Source organism: Sinocyclocheilus anshuiensis, unplaced genomic scaffold (assembly GCF_001515605.1).
Source record: "Sinocyclocheilus anshuiensis isolate Anshui unplaced genomic scaffold, SAMN03320099.WGS_v1.1 scaffold838, whole genome shotgun sequence".
NCBI classification, from domain to species: Eukaryota; Metazoa; Chordata; class Actinopteri; order Cypriniformes; family Cyprinidae; genus Sinocyclocheilus; species Sinocyclocheilus anshuiensis.
Window position 1 is genome coordinate 1,642,822 of NW_015539915.1, and position 17,201 is coordinate 1,660,022.

The 17,201-nt window shown below is 36.5% G+C and overlaps 1 protein-coding gene across 1 annotated transcript in view; it reads right to left on the reverse strand.

Annotated features, from left to right (window-relative positions):
* Positions 1-6,445: 6,445 nt before the first annotated feature.
* The window catches only part of LOC107686495 (sodium/glucose cotransporter 1-like), a 30,057-nt gene continuing 19,301 nt past the window's right edge, over positions 6,446-17,201 (reverse strand). The window contains exons 6-14 of the mRNA XM_016483529.1: positions 16,100-16,205; positions 13,825-13,883; positions 11,256-11,391; positions 10,735-10,842; positions 10,489-10,639; positions 10,213-10,381; positions 8,356-8,559; positions 7,509-7,614; positions 6,446-7,220 (exon numbers count right to left, since the gene is read on the reverse strand). Of these exons, the coding sequence (XP_016339015.1) occupies positions 7,006-7,220; positions 7,509-7,614; positions 8,356-8,559; positions 10,213-10,381; positions 10,489-10,639; positions 10,735-10,842; positions 11,256-11,391; positions 13,825-13,883; positions 16,100-16,205 (1,254 nt within the window). The 3' untranslated portion in view covers positions 6,446-7,005. The remainder of the gene's footprint in view (positions 7,221-7,508; positions 7,615-8,355; positions 8,560-10,212; positions 10,382-10,488; positions 10,640-10,734; positions 10,843-11,255; positions 11,392-13,824; positions 13,884-16,099; positions 16,206-17,201) is intronic.

A 17,201-nucleotide genomic window follows, 5' to 3' on the forward strand; every position in this document is an offset into this window, starting at 1 on the left:
TCTCTCTACCTCTCTCTGCTGCAGTGCCTCTGCAGGCTGGATCACGTTTTCAGTAGGAAAAAAAAATCTAGCCAATCAGAGCCCCCAACTCATCCCCCCTCCCATTGCAAGCTCTCTTTCTCCCAGTCTCCATCCATCTCTTTGTTTTACTCTGACATGCTGCCTCAAACAGCGTACAGATGCAAGCACACACACGTGTGTTTTGTGTGGTTTGTCATTGTATTCATTCTGGATCATTCTCACGCATTGAGCCCACGGCCCACAGAGACATTATAAACAACCAGGTGAAAGATGCAGTACAAACACATACAATAGAAATTATGATGCTGAAAGGATGACAATTAGCTTGTGATGTTTTATTAAAAATGGTGTGCAAAACAGGTGTAAGATGTTCAAGGATAGTAGGTCTACGGTAGTGCATTATTTATCTGTGTGGAGCGAAGAAGACAGCATGGAGGATGCTGGGATGTGGGGATTGTGTTATATAACAGACTGAGATTTTCATCAGTTTTAGCTTTACACATGTCCTTGTGCTGTCCTACACATAATCCACAGCGGTGAGAGGGAAATTGTGTATTTATGTGCAAACGCATACAAAGTCAACAAGAATTTGTATTCTATGGGACATGTAAACATGCCACATTTATGTCGTAAGCGGTTGCTAGGGTGTGCCCTAGCAAGTTAGTTGTAAGGGTATTCTGGATCAAAATGTCAAGATCAAAAACTCTATGACATTCTGGCCACTAGATATGACTTGGGTCATTCAGTGTAAGTCTATGGTATTTTCCCCGCCTTTTTAGCACAAACAAGGCACAAACTTGTGAATACTGACCTTGAAAAAGCCACACATTTTGAGGTTTCATTCATATCTGAGGAATTCTACACTGAAGTGTGTAGTTTAAGGACACGTGTATGGGTTCATAGAATAAAAACATCCTCTCATACAAGCCGTTTCTGGCAGTTGTGTGTGTAGCAGCTCAAGCTAACATTGCTCCCTCTGCAGTACGTCACATAGTCATGCAGTCCAGTGTTTCTGCAGGCCATTCAACAAACATGTACACACACACACATCATTCACAATGCATTTCATATGCAGGAAGTGTGAAGGAGGAATATTGTGTGACATGAGATTTTTTTGGCTACTTTATTTAGAGTACAACTAGCACCATTAACAGGATGCAGCTAGCTTTATCACAAATGCTTTTCATTTGTCAGCTTGAGGGAAAATTGATTTAACCACTATTAACCCGATTACTTGAAAAGGCCACTAACACCCTCAGAGTTGTTGTCTACATTATGTTGCACAATATTACCTATTCTTATTTGATTTTAAGAAACTAGATAATTTGAAAGAAAAGAAGGTACAAAAAGCTGTTGCTGAGGTGGTAACCTTTCAAAATGTATTAATATGTACTTTTAAAGTACTAATGTTTACTTTTAAGGTTACTAATGGGGTAAATAAGGTACAAAGATATCTTATTTGATGTGTAAAATAAAATTTCACATTTATATATCAAGATATTTATATATTAAGATATTTTTATATTAAGACCTATAAGATTAGATATATTATTTATATATATATATATCTCTCTAATTATTTATGTATTCACATGCATATACAGTTGCAAGAAAATGTAAGTGAACTATTTTTAATTTTCTGGTTTCTGCATAAATTGGTCGTGAAATATGATGTGATTTTCACCAGTCACAAATGTCAACAAACACAATATTTCTAAGCTGATAAAACAAAACAGTCATGATCTTTCATGTCTTTTTGAGCACACTCATTAAACTTTATTAAAGTGATAGTGGAAAAAGTAAGTGAAACACTAGGCTTCTGGTATCACTAAGGCCCAATACTAATTCTCTTTTATACCCCTACGCCTGGCCTACCCCTTCCCCTTGTCTCTTGAAACAGAGTGTCAAGGGGTAGGGGTGAAAATATTGCCCTAAGAAATGGGACACCAACACTATACCATTACACGTCATCATACGTCATCTAACTCCTACAAACTTTAGCAATTTTTTTGCAAACATTTCCATATATATATGGAATAACATGACCGTAAATATGAACACACGATTAAATGTAACATAAAACAAATGATTACTTTTCTCGGGCAGTCATGTTGCCACTGTAGCTGGTTTATACTGAGATCATTCTCATACCCCTTTGTTTGAAGAGTGGTCCCGAAAAATCTTTGTTTGAAGGGCTATCTGGCCCTTCCCCCAACGCCTACACCTACATGTCCAACCAAAAGAGAATCGAGACACCCCTATCCCTTCACATGAACGCGTGAAATGGAGTGGTAGGGGTAAGTGTAGGGGTAAGGTGTAGAAATGAGATTGGGCCTAAATGCCAACTGGAGTCAGATGTTAGCAAATCAGGAGTCCAATCAATGAAATGAGAATAAAGGTGTGGTTTAGAGCTAAATTGACTCATATAAACACCCAAACAGTCAGTGTGCTATTCACAAGCAGCATTAGCTGATGTGAACCATGCCTCGCAAAAAAGAGATCTCAGAAGACCTACGATCAAGAGTTGTTGATATGCATGTTGCTGGAAAGTATGAGGGGCCGTATAGGCTATAATTATTGAAAAACCTCTTACAAACACTAGTGAAATGAAAAACATTGATCAACCTTAGTGAAATTCATTCATACGCATTACTGAAAACCTCTTACATACACGAGTGAAAACACTGATCAACCTTAGTGAAATACATTCATATGCATAACTGAAAAACCTCTTACAAACACTAGTGAAAACATTGATCAGCCTTAGTGAAATTCATTCATACGCATTACTGAAAACCTCTTACATACACGAGTGAAAACACTGATCAACCTTAGTGAAATACATTCATATGCATAACTGAAAAACCTCTTACAAACACTAGTGAAAACATTGATCAGCCTTAGTGAAATTCATTCATACGCATTACTGAAAATTACATACACGAGTGAAACGAAAAGATCAACCGTAGTGAAATTCATTCATAAGCATAAGTGAAATAAGTAAATATTTCAGTAGATGATGAGAGCTAATTTCACTTGAAACGGAAGCTGTGTCAACACTTCCGTTTAATTTGGCGCGTGTCTCACAAACTCTTCAATGGCGGTTAGTCGTAAGTTGTCTGAAGCTATTAGTAATATAAACAACATTTTACAGTCGTCAAGTACAATTCCGAAAGTGGGATAAAACAGCGCGACGTTACAGAGCTCACGCCGTGGTGACCTGTCATCGGCACGGCTCTACGGCTCTGTGACTCGACAGCAAGGAGAGGACGTGTTCGCTAGCGCCACTGAACTGACAGCGCGGCACGAACATTTAGAGTTCATGTGTTTTTCCCTGCACATAACAATGATTTGAAGACCAGTATTAAGTTACAGCATTTCTTTGACTTATCATTACTACATGTAAATAGTGTTACCTGCTTTGAATAGGCCGGAAAGCTGCAAAGCACTTAATGATTTACAATGCCTAGTCCTCTTAGAATGAAAAATGTTTTATGGATTCATTCATCAAGGCATTAGATAAATTTTACATTTAAAGATATTTGTGCAACTATAGCACATACTGACAAAAAAATGAGTAAAATGTACTGATAATTTTCTGGCAGGACATTATCCATTAATTTTCCATTGCGGAAATACGTACCATGGTTAATTTTCATAAGTTTTCAATTAACCCTAAAAACGCAACGCAATGCAGTGTAAAATTAAAAATACCGCCATATACAGTACACTGTATTAATGAAATTGCAATGTGAAAGTTAAATAAGCTAACACTGACCGTTGCCTGGTCTTTAATTGCTAGAGAGAAAAAATCCCATATAGCCTATTTAACAATGGGATTCAAATTTTAAACTGCTAAATAGAAATTGAAAACAATAAAGTAGCCTACAAATGTTGGACGTGCTACTCAAGAGGACTACAGTAGCCTATTATTAAAGTATCTGCTGCATGCAGCTCTTCAAAATACAACTTTTTATGTGGTAGAAAGATAATAAGCAAAAGAAATGTAATAATAAATTAATACTGATTTGCGTTATGTTATTTGCAGGGAAAATCACAAATTTCTGTGAAGTAGTATGAAGATGCTGATGTCCGCGCTGTCAATTCGGTGGCGAACACGTCCTCCCCGCGCTGTCGAGTCAGTCGCAGAGCCGTGCCAATGACAAGTCACCACGGTGTGAGCTCTGTAACGTCGCGCTGTTTTATCCCACTTTCAAATTGTACTTGACGACGGTAAAATGTTGTTTAAAATATGAATAGCTTCAGACAACTTACGACTAACCGCCATTGAAGAGTTTGTGAGACACGCGCCAAATTAAACGGAAGTGTTAACACAGCTTCCGTTTCAAGTGAAATTAGCTCTCATCATCTATTGAAATATTTACTTATTTCACTTATGCTTATGAATGAATTTCACTAAGGTTGATCAATGTTTTCACTAGTGTATGTAAGAGGTTTTCAGTAATGCGTATGAATGAATTTCACTAAGGTTGATCAATGTTTTTCATTTCACTAGTGTTTGTAAGAGGCTTTTCAATAATTATGGCCTATACGGCCCCTCATAGGAAAGGGTTACAGAGTAATCTCAAAAACTACTGTCCACTGTCCATCAGTCTACAATCAAACAAATTGTTTAACTATGACGATATGGTACTGTGGCTACTTTCCACAGAAGTGGGCGCCCAGCCAAGATCTCTCCAAAGGCAAAACGCAGAATGCTTAATGAGGTGAAAGAGAACCCTAGAGTAACAGCTAAGACTTGAAGGATTCATTGAAGCTGGTTAACATCTCTGTTCATGAGTCAACCATACATAAAACATTGAACAGGTATGGTATCCATGGAAGGACACCACAAAGGAAGCCACCGCTCTCCAAACAAAACATTGCAGCATGCCTAAAGTTTGCCAAAGACCACCTTGATACTCCACAACACTACTGGGAAAATGGGAAAATAAAACAGGGTACCAACATGAAAACATCAACCCAACAGTGAAGTATGGTGGAGGGAGCATCATGATTTGCAGCTGCTTTGCTGCCTCTGGACCTGGACCGTTTGCCATTGTGGAGGGGAAAATGAATTCCCAAGTTTATCAGGGTATCCTACTACAGGATAATCCCAAGGTGGCTGTCCGAAAGCTAAAGCTCAGGAGAAGCTGGGTGATGCAGCAGGATACACATTGATGTAAAACTATACAGAATGGCTTCAGAGACATAAAATCCACCTTTTGGATGTCAAGCCCAGACCTCAACCCAATAGAGATGCTGTGGAATGACCTCAAGAGAGACATTCACACCAGATGTCTTAAGAATATGGGTGAGCTGAAGTAGTCCTGTAAGGTAGAATGGTCCAAAATTACTCCTGGACGTTGTGCAGGTGCGGCCCAGTCAAGCCCAGACCTCAACCCAATAGAGATGCTGTGGTATGACCTCAAGAGAGACATTCACACCAGATGTCTTAAGAATATGGGTGAGCTGAAGTAGTCCTGTAAGGTAGAATGGTCCAAAATTACTCCTGGACGTTGTGCAGGTTTAATACACAGCTATGAAAAGTGCTTGCTTGAGGTTATTGCTGCCAAATGTGGTTCAACCAATTATTAAAGCACTGTTTCTCTTTTTCCACCATCACTTTGAATGTTTAACAGGTGTGATCAATAGAGACATGAAAGATAATTTGTGTTTTATCAGCTTAGAAATAGTTTTGATATTTAAGACATTGGTGAAGATCAGATCACATTTCATGACCAATTTAAGCAGAAAACCAGGAAATTGAAAATAGTTTATTTACTTTTTCTTGCAACTGTACTTAACATATTCATAGTTATAACTATGCACTGAAATTTGTGAACAGATTCCATTCTACAATTTTAAATTTCTAAAATACGAAAATAATTTACCAAATGAATGTTTCCTTTATCATCTTCTGGAAAATTAATAATTGAATCACACTAATAGATCACTCATTGTATCTTGAGCTGCTGAAGGAAACCAGTGGTCTGGGACTTTGATTTCAGATATATCAATAGAATCTTCACGCTAAATTAAATATTAACTTCCAACTTTCCTCCTGCGCTCTTATCTTTGAAAGGGTTTGCACACATGATGTTAATCTTAGATTATGTTAATCATTATTTTCAGTGTTAGTTATGTTAAGTTTGAACATGCTTCTGACCTTCTTCAAGCGTGCATCTTAATAAACACATAAATACTCAAATTCATTAATTTGTATTACAATATAGACAGAAAACATTACATTAATATATTACAGAGTACAAGATATATATATATATATATATATACCATGACAAAAATATGTATGTTATTAAATAAAATATCTTTGCTTGTCCTAGACAAAAATATATATTTTTACTTACAAGATAATTAAAACTTACCAAATAGTAATACCAAAATATAATAGGGTGAAAAAAATGGTAGATGAGAGGCATGTTAAAAGTAGCACAGAAAAAGGCTTTGCATTGATTTGATCATAATGCATCAGAAGACTTTACAGGGAACAAACAACAAAGCTGACTCCAACTTCATATTATTAGTTGAAACTATTACTCTGTAATTTGTTAAAGGTACAAAGGAAGAACGTGCGGTAAACATTGTCAAATGTACAGTAAAAACAGTCAGGCATGTGTTAAATTAGATACTGTAGCAGCTAAGAAAGATTTGACATGACTACAAGGAAGAAAAACAAGGAAATGATTATGAGTTTTAGTCTTGGGTTTGAAATGAAAGTCAAAAATATATATTTTTTCTACTTCCTGCCATCAAATCAAAAACAGTAGGCAGCAGTAAGGACGTTTTTGTGGAGGATATTATAAGGAAGTATGGAGTGTTTCAAGAGGAACTTTTGTAACTACTTACAATCAGATTAATTATGTTTAGCTTGTTGTTACTGATAAGGTACCATTTCTGTCCACAGAATACAGCTCTAATATCCTTAACAGAGTTAGTTGATACTGATGATACTGATGATTTTTAGCCAAAGAAACCATGGAAGAAGACACAGATGGTGAGGAGGATAATAGCGTTAGCGTTGACCAAATTTCTCCATAGAGGTTTCTCAGTGGTGTCCGTGAGCTTCATATTCAACGCTGCCTCCTGTTCTTTAGTCAGTTTAGGTGCATCTCCTTGATCAAAACCGCAGAGCCAGTTGTAGGCCTTCTTCCAACAGCTTGGATCCTTGCGCACCTCTGCAGGGTCGAGAGACAAACGGAAACAGTTGTTGATTGTTTTTAAAAGTATGTATGTTTTTAAAATACATTATGTGAGCATGATTTCCACAAGTAAGGCATGTGCCTGAATCAACATCCTTTGTTTTTCCTAGAACAACAATCTAATCAACTAATTATGGCCCTAACCTAGTCTCAGCATCAGACGGCACACTCACAGTCCATTCACTGAGCTATGTGATGCATATCGCACACAAAAATAGTGAGTACTATCTTATGGTACATATTTGGTGGATCATGGAGATGTACCTTCTGTTTGCACAGAATCTGAATCCTGATCGTCAGTCCAGTCATCTTCTTCCAGATCAATCCTCTCCTCAGTGCTGTTCCTCAAACTCCAGCAGAGCCTGTACAGCTGTGAAGCAACAAGGGGCCACAGAATGAGGGGCCATGACGTCTAAATCTCTGTTTTTCAATAATGTTATGCATGATGAATCTATATATAGGCCCTACGACCATTCAAAAGTTTGGGGTTGTAAAATATGGCTGTAGTGCATACATTTTCATATGTTTTCTATTTTAATATTATTTAAATTTTAATGTATTCCTGTTATGACAAAGCTGAAGTTTCAGCATCATTACTCCAGTCTTCAGTGTCACGTGATCCTTCAAAAATCATTCTAATATGCTAATTAATTGATCAAGAAACATTTATTACTATAAATGTTGAAGACCGTTTTTGTTGCTTAATTTGTTTTTTTGTTTTTTTGTGGAAACCATGATACACTGCCATTCAAAGGCTTTTCCTAAAGAAATTAATGTTTTAGCAAGGACGCATTCAGTTGTTTAAAAGTGACAGTAAAGACAATTATGATGTTACAGAAGATTTATATTTCAAATCAATATTGTTCATTGAACTTTCTATTCAACAAAAAATAAATAAATGGTTGAAAAAAAATCATGGTTTCCACAAAAATGTTAAGTAGCAAAAACTGTTTTCAACATTATTTTAAATTGTAATAATTTTTCACTATTTTACTATTTTTACTGTATTTTAGATCAAATGCAGTCTTGAACGTAAGAGACTTCTTTTAAAAACATAAAAAAATCATAAGTATTCTCTGAACTTCATAGTTTAGTTGTAAGAAGAGCTTACATGTTTGTCATCAATGTGTTTAGTCATGAGGGAGATGCTCAGTATCAGTATACAGGACAGGCCGAAGAGGACGAGGGCGAAATAGAGGTAGTGCACACCACAGATGATCGTAGGACAGTTACTGGGACCCACGCAGCTGCCCGTGCCGTAGGCAAACTCAGTTATCATACGCACCAGAGCCACCAACAGACCAGATCTAGAAAACTAGATGAGTAATTCTGATGACAAACTTGATGTTGGCTTGACAAAGCCAGGCCTGGACGTTTGAAATAACTTTGAAAGCTTGAAGTTTGACGATTTTACATTGCTAATATTTTTCTAGTATTTTAGCACATTGCTAAGATTAATTATCATTTTGCTGACATGTTTATAGCATGATTTAGCACACCGTTAGCCTGTTTTAACAAATTGCTAGCATGTTTTAGCACATTCCCTTAAGAAAATGAACCATGGTTTTCTTTAAAAAAAAAAAAACTGTAGTTAAAGGAGTGGTTGTTTGGTATTTCACTTTTTTAACTTTAGTTAGTGTGTAATGTTGCTGTGTGAGCATAAACAATATCTGTAAAGTTACGGCACTGAAAGTTCAATGAAAATGGAGATATTGTCTTTTAAAGGGGTCATATGATGCGATTTCAAGTTTTCCTTTCTAAAGAAAATTCTGTTTAATGCCTACAGTTACAACTGGTAGAGACTACAACGAGCTACTTCCCGGGTTGGTGACATCACAAACCCTGCAATTAACATAAACCCTGCCCCCGGGAACAAGCAACAAAGGGGACGAGGCTATGTTGTGCGGCTTTTCCACCGGAGCACATGCAACTATTGCCCGTAATGGTAAGGGGCGTGACATTTCCGGACAACATGCAATATGCAGTTAATGAATCACAATACACTGGGCCAGCTAACCAATCTGACCCCATTGCGTATTTAGGAGGGATTGGTATCATAGAAACAGGAAGTCAACCGACCGTTCAAATGACAATGGAGACAGCGCCGTAGAATAAAGGTAAAATATATGACAACTAAGGCGGTTTTTTAAAAACGAAGCATGAAGACGTTACACTGCACCCCATAAACACAATTAAGCCTAGAAAAAAGCAGTCAACCACCCTTTTAAACCATGAGCTTGCTGCTCAACATTCAAATACTCAGTGCTTGCTGTAGCAGTTGCAGTGTGCTTCAGAAACCCTCCCCCTTCCCCAGTTCTGCCTGTATAGATCTGCTATGGGTTAATTTCATGTATGCTATATATAGGAGTTATTTCATGTATGTTATATGTGCAGCATCAGTATTTCCTACATGCAACATGTCTGTGGATGTACTGGCAGTAGAAAGTCTCTGTACTTGCTCTGCCGCAGCAGCAGTAGCGGCTCTATTCTGCCAAGACCAACCACATTAACATTGCCATGTATATTACCATGCTAAACTTTCTGAGAGTTGTCGTGACAGAACTGCGGTTGCAGATGCACAGTGAACTTGCTCTCGAGTGTTCATGGACACTGACCTTGACTGTTCGAATATGGCGGACGGCTTATGTACATACAGCGGCCCAGAAAAACAGCCGCTAATGAGGCATCTATTCATACACATCTATGGTTTTCACAAGTTGCTAGCATGTTTTAGCATAATGTTAACATGTTTTAGCACGTTGCTAACATGTCTTTAGCATGTTTTAACACACTTTTAGCATGTTTTAGCATGTTGCTAGCATAGTTCTAGTATGTTTTAACACATTGTGAAGCAACATAATAATCATCAGCAAAATTTTGATTGTGTGTGAAAAAAAACTACGTTTTATACAGTCCTAAAAATTCAAACTAGCAAAATGGAAACAAAATTATTACAAATTTTGCTCACTGGTTCATTGACTCGCTTGCAGAAAATGGCGAGGGTGAAGACAGCAGCGATGGGTGGAGCAAGATAACTGGTGATGGACTGAATGTAGTCGAAGAGCTGCCCGCTCTGAGCCGACTGAACGATGGGGATCCACGCAATACTCACGCCGATCAGAAACAGCATGAACACCCTGCACGCATGAACAGAAGCCTCTCAGAGCCTATTCACCTCACCTCAGTTTCTGCTCACAAGATCAGAAAATCAATACCCAACACAAACAAACAGACACGAACACACCTCCCCGCAATCATGAGTTCCTTTTCCTTGGCTTTGGGGCGAATCTTGGTGTAAATGTCCATAGTGAAGAGTGTGCCGGCGCTGTTAAAGATGGAAGTGAGTGAACTCATCAGAGAGGCCAGCATGACGGACAACATCAACCCTCTGAGACCTTTGTAAACACACAGCAGTTTAGAGCCATATCACCGAACAGATCAGTCTATTAGAGATGTAAAAGACAGAAACAGAAAAAATATTATTCTTTACCGTTTGGCATCAGATCCACCACTAGTTTTGGATAAGCAATATTACTGCAGCCCACACTGGTTCCACAGTAGTAGTCACACTCTTTTGGATCCACACATGCAATCTCATCTGACACACACATACACACACACAAATAGTTGATTAATAGTCTTTCACTGTTCACTGACCTTCTGATGCATTTTGCATTAAAAAAATGTCACAAAAATTGCTGCACATTACTTTTGGATTTTCAGAATTTCTTATCATTCAGTCCACATGCCATTTTCGCACTTTAAATTGTATTATTTGGCTCTGTAATTGTTATGGAATTATAAATTGCAGATTTACCCTCCCTGAAATGTCATAAGAAACCGATGTTATTTTGGTATTATTTGTTTACTTGCTTAAGTGTAAATCAGACACTCTGCCTGTCTAAGTAGGCGGTTGTTTGTTAAAATAAGTTGCTAGCATATTCTGTGAGAAAAAAGCGGACCAGACTTTATGCTAATGAGCAAAACTCTGTTGGTGTCAGTGTTTCTCACCTGTGTACAGCACTCTGCTGATCATGCCAGGGAAAACCACGAGGAACATGGGCAGAAGTTTGAGGTAACCACACAGGATGCAGCCCGCTTTCACATGAGACAGGTTCTTGGCAGACAGACAGCGCTGCACAATCACCTAAAACAAGATGAAGAGTTTGTGTGAATAACCCAGAGGAACATTTCAGTGCTCACAGTTAATTAGTCCACTTATTTGAAAGACATTTTGCTCACCAAGCCTGCACTAATTTGATAAAAAATACAGTAAAAACAAGTATTACAATAAAAAAAAAAATCGGTTTTCTATTGCAATATATTTGTAAATGTAATTTATTTCTGTGGTCAAAGCAGAATTTTTAGTAGTCATTACTCCAGTCTTCAGTGTCACATGATCCTTTAGAAATCATTATAATATGACGATTTGCTGCTCAAGAAACATTTTTTATTATTATTAATGTCGAATTTATGCATTTATTTGAATAAGAGAAATCTTATGAAACAATGTAATAGTCTTCATCTTTATCAATAAATTCAATGCATCCAGATTATTTCTGCTTGTCATCTAGTTGAAAATTGTATTTATACTTATACATGTTATATTATACATAGAACATTTTAGGTATCATGATTTGCCATCTAAAACACATCTGGCAACCTGGGTTTAAATGATTTAGAATCCCCGTGAGACAGGTTCTTGGCAAACAGACAGCGCTGCACAATCACCTAAAACAAGATGAAGAGTTTGTGAATAACCCAGAGGAACATTTCAGTGCTCACAGTTAATTAGTCCACTTATTTGAAAGACATTTTGCTCACCAAGCCTGCACTAATTTGATAAAAAATACAGTAAAAACAAGTATTACAATAAAAAAAAAAATCGGTTTTCTATTGCAATATATTTGTAAATGTAATTTATTTCTGTGGTCAAAGCAGAATTTTTAGTAGTCATTACTCCAGTCTTCAGTGTCACATGATCCTTTAGAAATCATTATAATATGACGATTTGCTGCTCAAGAAACATTTTTTATTATTATTAATGTCGAATTTATGCATTTATTTGAATAAGAGAAATCTTATGAAACAATGTAATAGTCTTCATCTTTATCAATAAATTCAATGCATCCAGATTATTTCTGCTTGTCATCTAGTTGAAAATTGTATTTATACTTATACATGTTATATTATACATAGAACATTTTAGGTATCATGATTTGCCATCTAAAACACATCTGGCAACCTGGGTTTAAATGATTTAGAATCCCCGCTGTGTAGAGAAATAAAAACAGATGCAAATAAAACAGTTAACTATATGAACTATACAGTAAACTATGAACTATAATAAACTTGTATGGCTGTTTTTTGTACAAACAAAGTTTGTATGCCAGAGTACAAATACTGAATACTGTTCATCAAAACAAACATCTGCAGATTAAATAGAAATGATATCACGTAATAAATAAATAAAAAGCTTCATTAAACATTCAACTCTTCTCATTCTGTTTCTAGTCACAGAAAGAACATCCCATTACAATGTATGTGACATAAATAAACATGTTTATGTCTCCATGAATCATTTCAAGCTTAAATATTGTTTTTTTTTTCCCCTTTGCGCTAATGTGTCCTAAATCACTCAATTAAAAATCGAGGGCAACCAAACATGGGAGTCTGAAACAGATAAGCTTATGGGCTATGAGTCTTGCTAATGGGCTGTTGAACTAACTTAACCATGTCTATATTTGCTTCTGCTTCTCTTTGGCTGTTTGCATGACTTATCTTACTCAGTGGGGACTAATCTGGGGTCTAACTAAAAGCATGTCTGTTTAAGACTAGACTCACTCTGACTAAAACAAGAAGCACACAGCTCATCCTGAGAAACTCAAGATAAAAGTGCAGTTTGGGGTCCTAAAGTGGACACAGAAGAGATTTGTCAATGTGTATGTGTGTGAATATCTGTTCCTTACCCCGTGTTGGACATGTAGCCCTCTTATTTTATCAAACAGTATGTTTTTATGTCCAAAATATTATTAAAAAGCAATACAAGAAAGTTGTCACAACCTACCCAGCTAAAAGGGAACTTTCTTAGAACCTGGCTAACATGATATGAACAAACCTTTATCCTGTAACGTTAATAGAATGTTCATTTTAAAGTTATCTGGTTTGTAATAATGATCTTAAAACATCAGCACAAAAACATTATTTATACATTGCTCATGGAACTTCTTTCAGGAATGTTTCAGTTGGATGTTTGTCTAACATTTTTTAAATCTTACTACTTGTTCCAGAATGATCACATGATGGAATGTTCCCTTAATATTCATAGAACATAGAACATTTTTAAAAAACTGGATGTTTTGAACATTCAGAGAACATTCAGAAATAATGTTTTCAAAACTTTGTTGTTAGCTGGAACAAAGTTTTGGCCCATTTACACCAAGAATGATAACTATAATGATAAATATATTAGCATCCCCACAGTTTTGTCGTCTGCCACTTTAAATGCTCTTTAAAGTCAGGTGAATTCTGATTGGCTTTCAATGTTTTGTTCATCAGCTTAAAAAAATGTTCTGAAAGTGAATTCAATCATGATGATGGTCTGCAGGGTGTCGGTGTAGATGACCGCAGCTAGACCACCTGTCGAAGAAACAGGGAAGGTTTATCAATGAAAATCAACTGAGCAACTGAAAAGGAAGGAAAATATGTTAGCAGAAATGTATGCTTGGCATTTATGCTGGTTTAATTAATTCATTATTATTTTTTAACATGTATAACATTGTCAAGAAAGTTTTCAATTAAATGAAATATTGCACTTTCATGACTGTTTCTTCCAATTATTATGTTTTAAAAATCTTTTGTCGTGCTTTAAAGTACACTTATTTTTGTGTTGACTAACATACTAAATCACATGTAAAGGACTTATTATAATTTTAACTGTAGTGTGATAGTTGATATTACATTTAAAGGGGTCCTATTATGCTCTTTTACAAAGTCTTGATTTTGTTTTGGGGGTGTACTAGAACAGGCTCTCATACTAGGTTGTTCGAAAAACACATTATTTTTCACATATTTTACATTATTACAACACCTCTCTCTCCAGTCTGACATGAACGGCTCGAATAGTTCCTGTATCAAATGAAGGCCCGCCTTCTGAAATACGAAATGTGCTGTGATTGGTTAGCTGGGCCAGTGTGTGTTGTGATTGGCAACACTCGGCGCCTGGTCGGGAAATGTCATAGCCGCCTGCGAGCTTCAGTGTAAATATTGCTCAAAATCATATAAATTTGAGCGCGATTTAAACCCGGCTGATTGTAACTACTCTAAGTTCGTCTGCCTTGGAAAAGCTAGCGTGCCTCCTACATAGTGAGCATCACTCGGCGCCTGGTTCGGAAATGTCACGCCCCTTGTCATAGCCGCCTGCGAGCTTCAGTGTAAATATTGCTCAAAATCATATAAATTTGAGCGCGATTTAAACCCGGCTGATTGTAACTACTCTAAGTTCGTCTGCCTTGGAAAAGCTAGCGTGCCTCCTACATAGTGATAACCCTCGTTGCCTTCTCTAGTGCAGCTCAACCAGGTCTCGTCCCATTCGTCGATATTTGTGATGTCACAAATCCCGGAAAATATGCGTTGTAGTCCAAACGAGTTGTTCGTTGTAGTTTTTGAAAAGTGATTTCTGTTAAATAAAATATCTCCTTTTGAAGTGGACTTTGAGCTTTGTAACTTTGCAGATCTTTTTTATGCTCAAACAGCAACATTACAGACTAACTAAAGTTGAAAAAGTGAAAAAGCATAATAGCACCCCTTTAAAGTAAATATAGTCTTCAAATGTATTAAATTTCATCATTAATAATTACAAATAAATTTAAATACATGACATCACAATTACCATGCATTAGACAAAGGTCTAAAAAACAATTCACACTTACAATAAGTCTACTCTTTTCGTACTACTATAATACAATATATTATTTCCACAATATCTTTTTTAAACGAAACTTCTTTTTCATGAGGGTGAATTAACTTGCCTTGTCGTAAAATATCAAATTATCTGATATTTTAAGAGACTTTGACCTTCACCCACAGTAATGAGGGTCTGCAAGGGTTCTCTATGATATCCTGTTTTATGTTTTGTTCTGTCGGTCGCACCACATGACTTTGGATTGGCTGACAAATGTTTTTTGTTTTTTAAATATTAACAAGCAGTAGTAGCAGGAGATTTCTCAATGAAATATTCTTTTTCTCTACTACAGTATCAGGAGAGTTGTATCGCCATGATATTTTTGACTTTATGCTTTCTCAAAAAATGATCAAAATTAATTTTATTTCAGAATTTGTTTGCAAGGCAGGGGGCTCTTTGGGCCTCTAAAGCCTTAGCAACTGCAGTTTATCATTCACAGAAGCATACAAACACTCTCAGCCACAGCTCATGTAAACATTTACAGCTGGTAGGATGATTTCTGATTTCGTACAGTTTATTGTTGGGCTGGTTTGTCCCTGAGATAAATCTATTACACAACAGAGCATGGGGATGGTAGAAGTTTAAAGTGGCAGTGCATTAAAGTTTGCCTTCCACAGGCTTATCAGCTATTGTCAGTATGGGCAATTACCCATAACACATACACATCACGCTACAATAAGCAGCCGACTGCATGGTCCTACAACCCTGGACTTCACTCTCTGTTGTAGTACAAAAAACATCAGAGTCCATATAAAAATCAACTTCACATCCCTGAACTGCTTTAATATGAACTACTATTTTATATATGACCACTACATATATACAGCGAACCACTGATGAAGAATATGTGCACTGTGTCAGTTTAAAGTGTGCAGTATTTCAGTCAACAGACCTGTTACTGTATAAAGAGCTGTAATGAGCAGCAGAATAATCACGGCCAGGTAAATGTTTAGTCCCAGAGCCTGGTTGATGAAAATGGCTCCTGCAAACATGTCCGCCTGAAACATGGAAAAAACAGAAGTACAAAAAATGGGGGTGAGGTGCAAATGTTTGAACTATCCATTTCAAAACAAGGTCCTTATCTTTGAGATCTAAACCCACTTTAGTCGGACTGCATATGGCAATAAAAGCTATTTCCACATGGACCTCACGGCCATTTCAAATCGACTATCAGACTATAACCAGTGTTTAGTGAAGATCTGACGTAAACAAGGCTGGACAGACAACAAACAATATCGAAATGAATTTTAATTCAGAAATAAGGACCTTGTATTTTTTAATTACAAATAATCCATGTAGTCTGCATTCATAATAATTATGAATGATTTATCAAAATGCGGTTTAAAATCTCTTTCGATTGAGTGTAGCATGTTACACTACTGATGGTATGTCAAAGTATCCCAAGTATTGAATGTCAGCTACCACGCAATTACCATGTGATACCCATATTTTCTGTAAGGGTTGTGTAATGTGGTGTTTGGGTTTTGGTTCATGTTCATGTTTTCATGTCTTTTATTTTGTAATTATTTCACCCTGTTTGTGTCATGCTTCCCTTGCCCTCATGTATTCATGCCATTGGTTCTCTTGTTCATCGTGTCATGTTCTGATTGGTTGTCTTAGTCCACTATGAACCCAGCAGTTTCACGTCTCCTCTGCCTGCGTCAGGGAGGCCGGGCTATAGAGGAGTATGTGGCCGATTTTTGTGAGGTATCCCAGGTGAAAAATAAATATTTTTAAATTGTGCTTTTTCAGACAGACTTACTATATTTAAATTATACTATACTAAGTGCATATTAAATGTATTATTTTGAAACAACTTTAAGTATATTAAGTGTATTTCAAGATATATTTAAGTTTGATTTTAATCTATTTGTAATATATTTAATATATTGAAATTGTGTTAAATTGGAACCACTTTAAGTATATTTAGTGCAATTTAAGTGTATTTCTTAAAATACATTTAAAATGTCCTTTTAATACTTCATGAACTACAG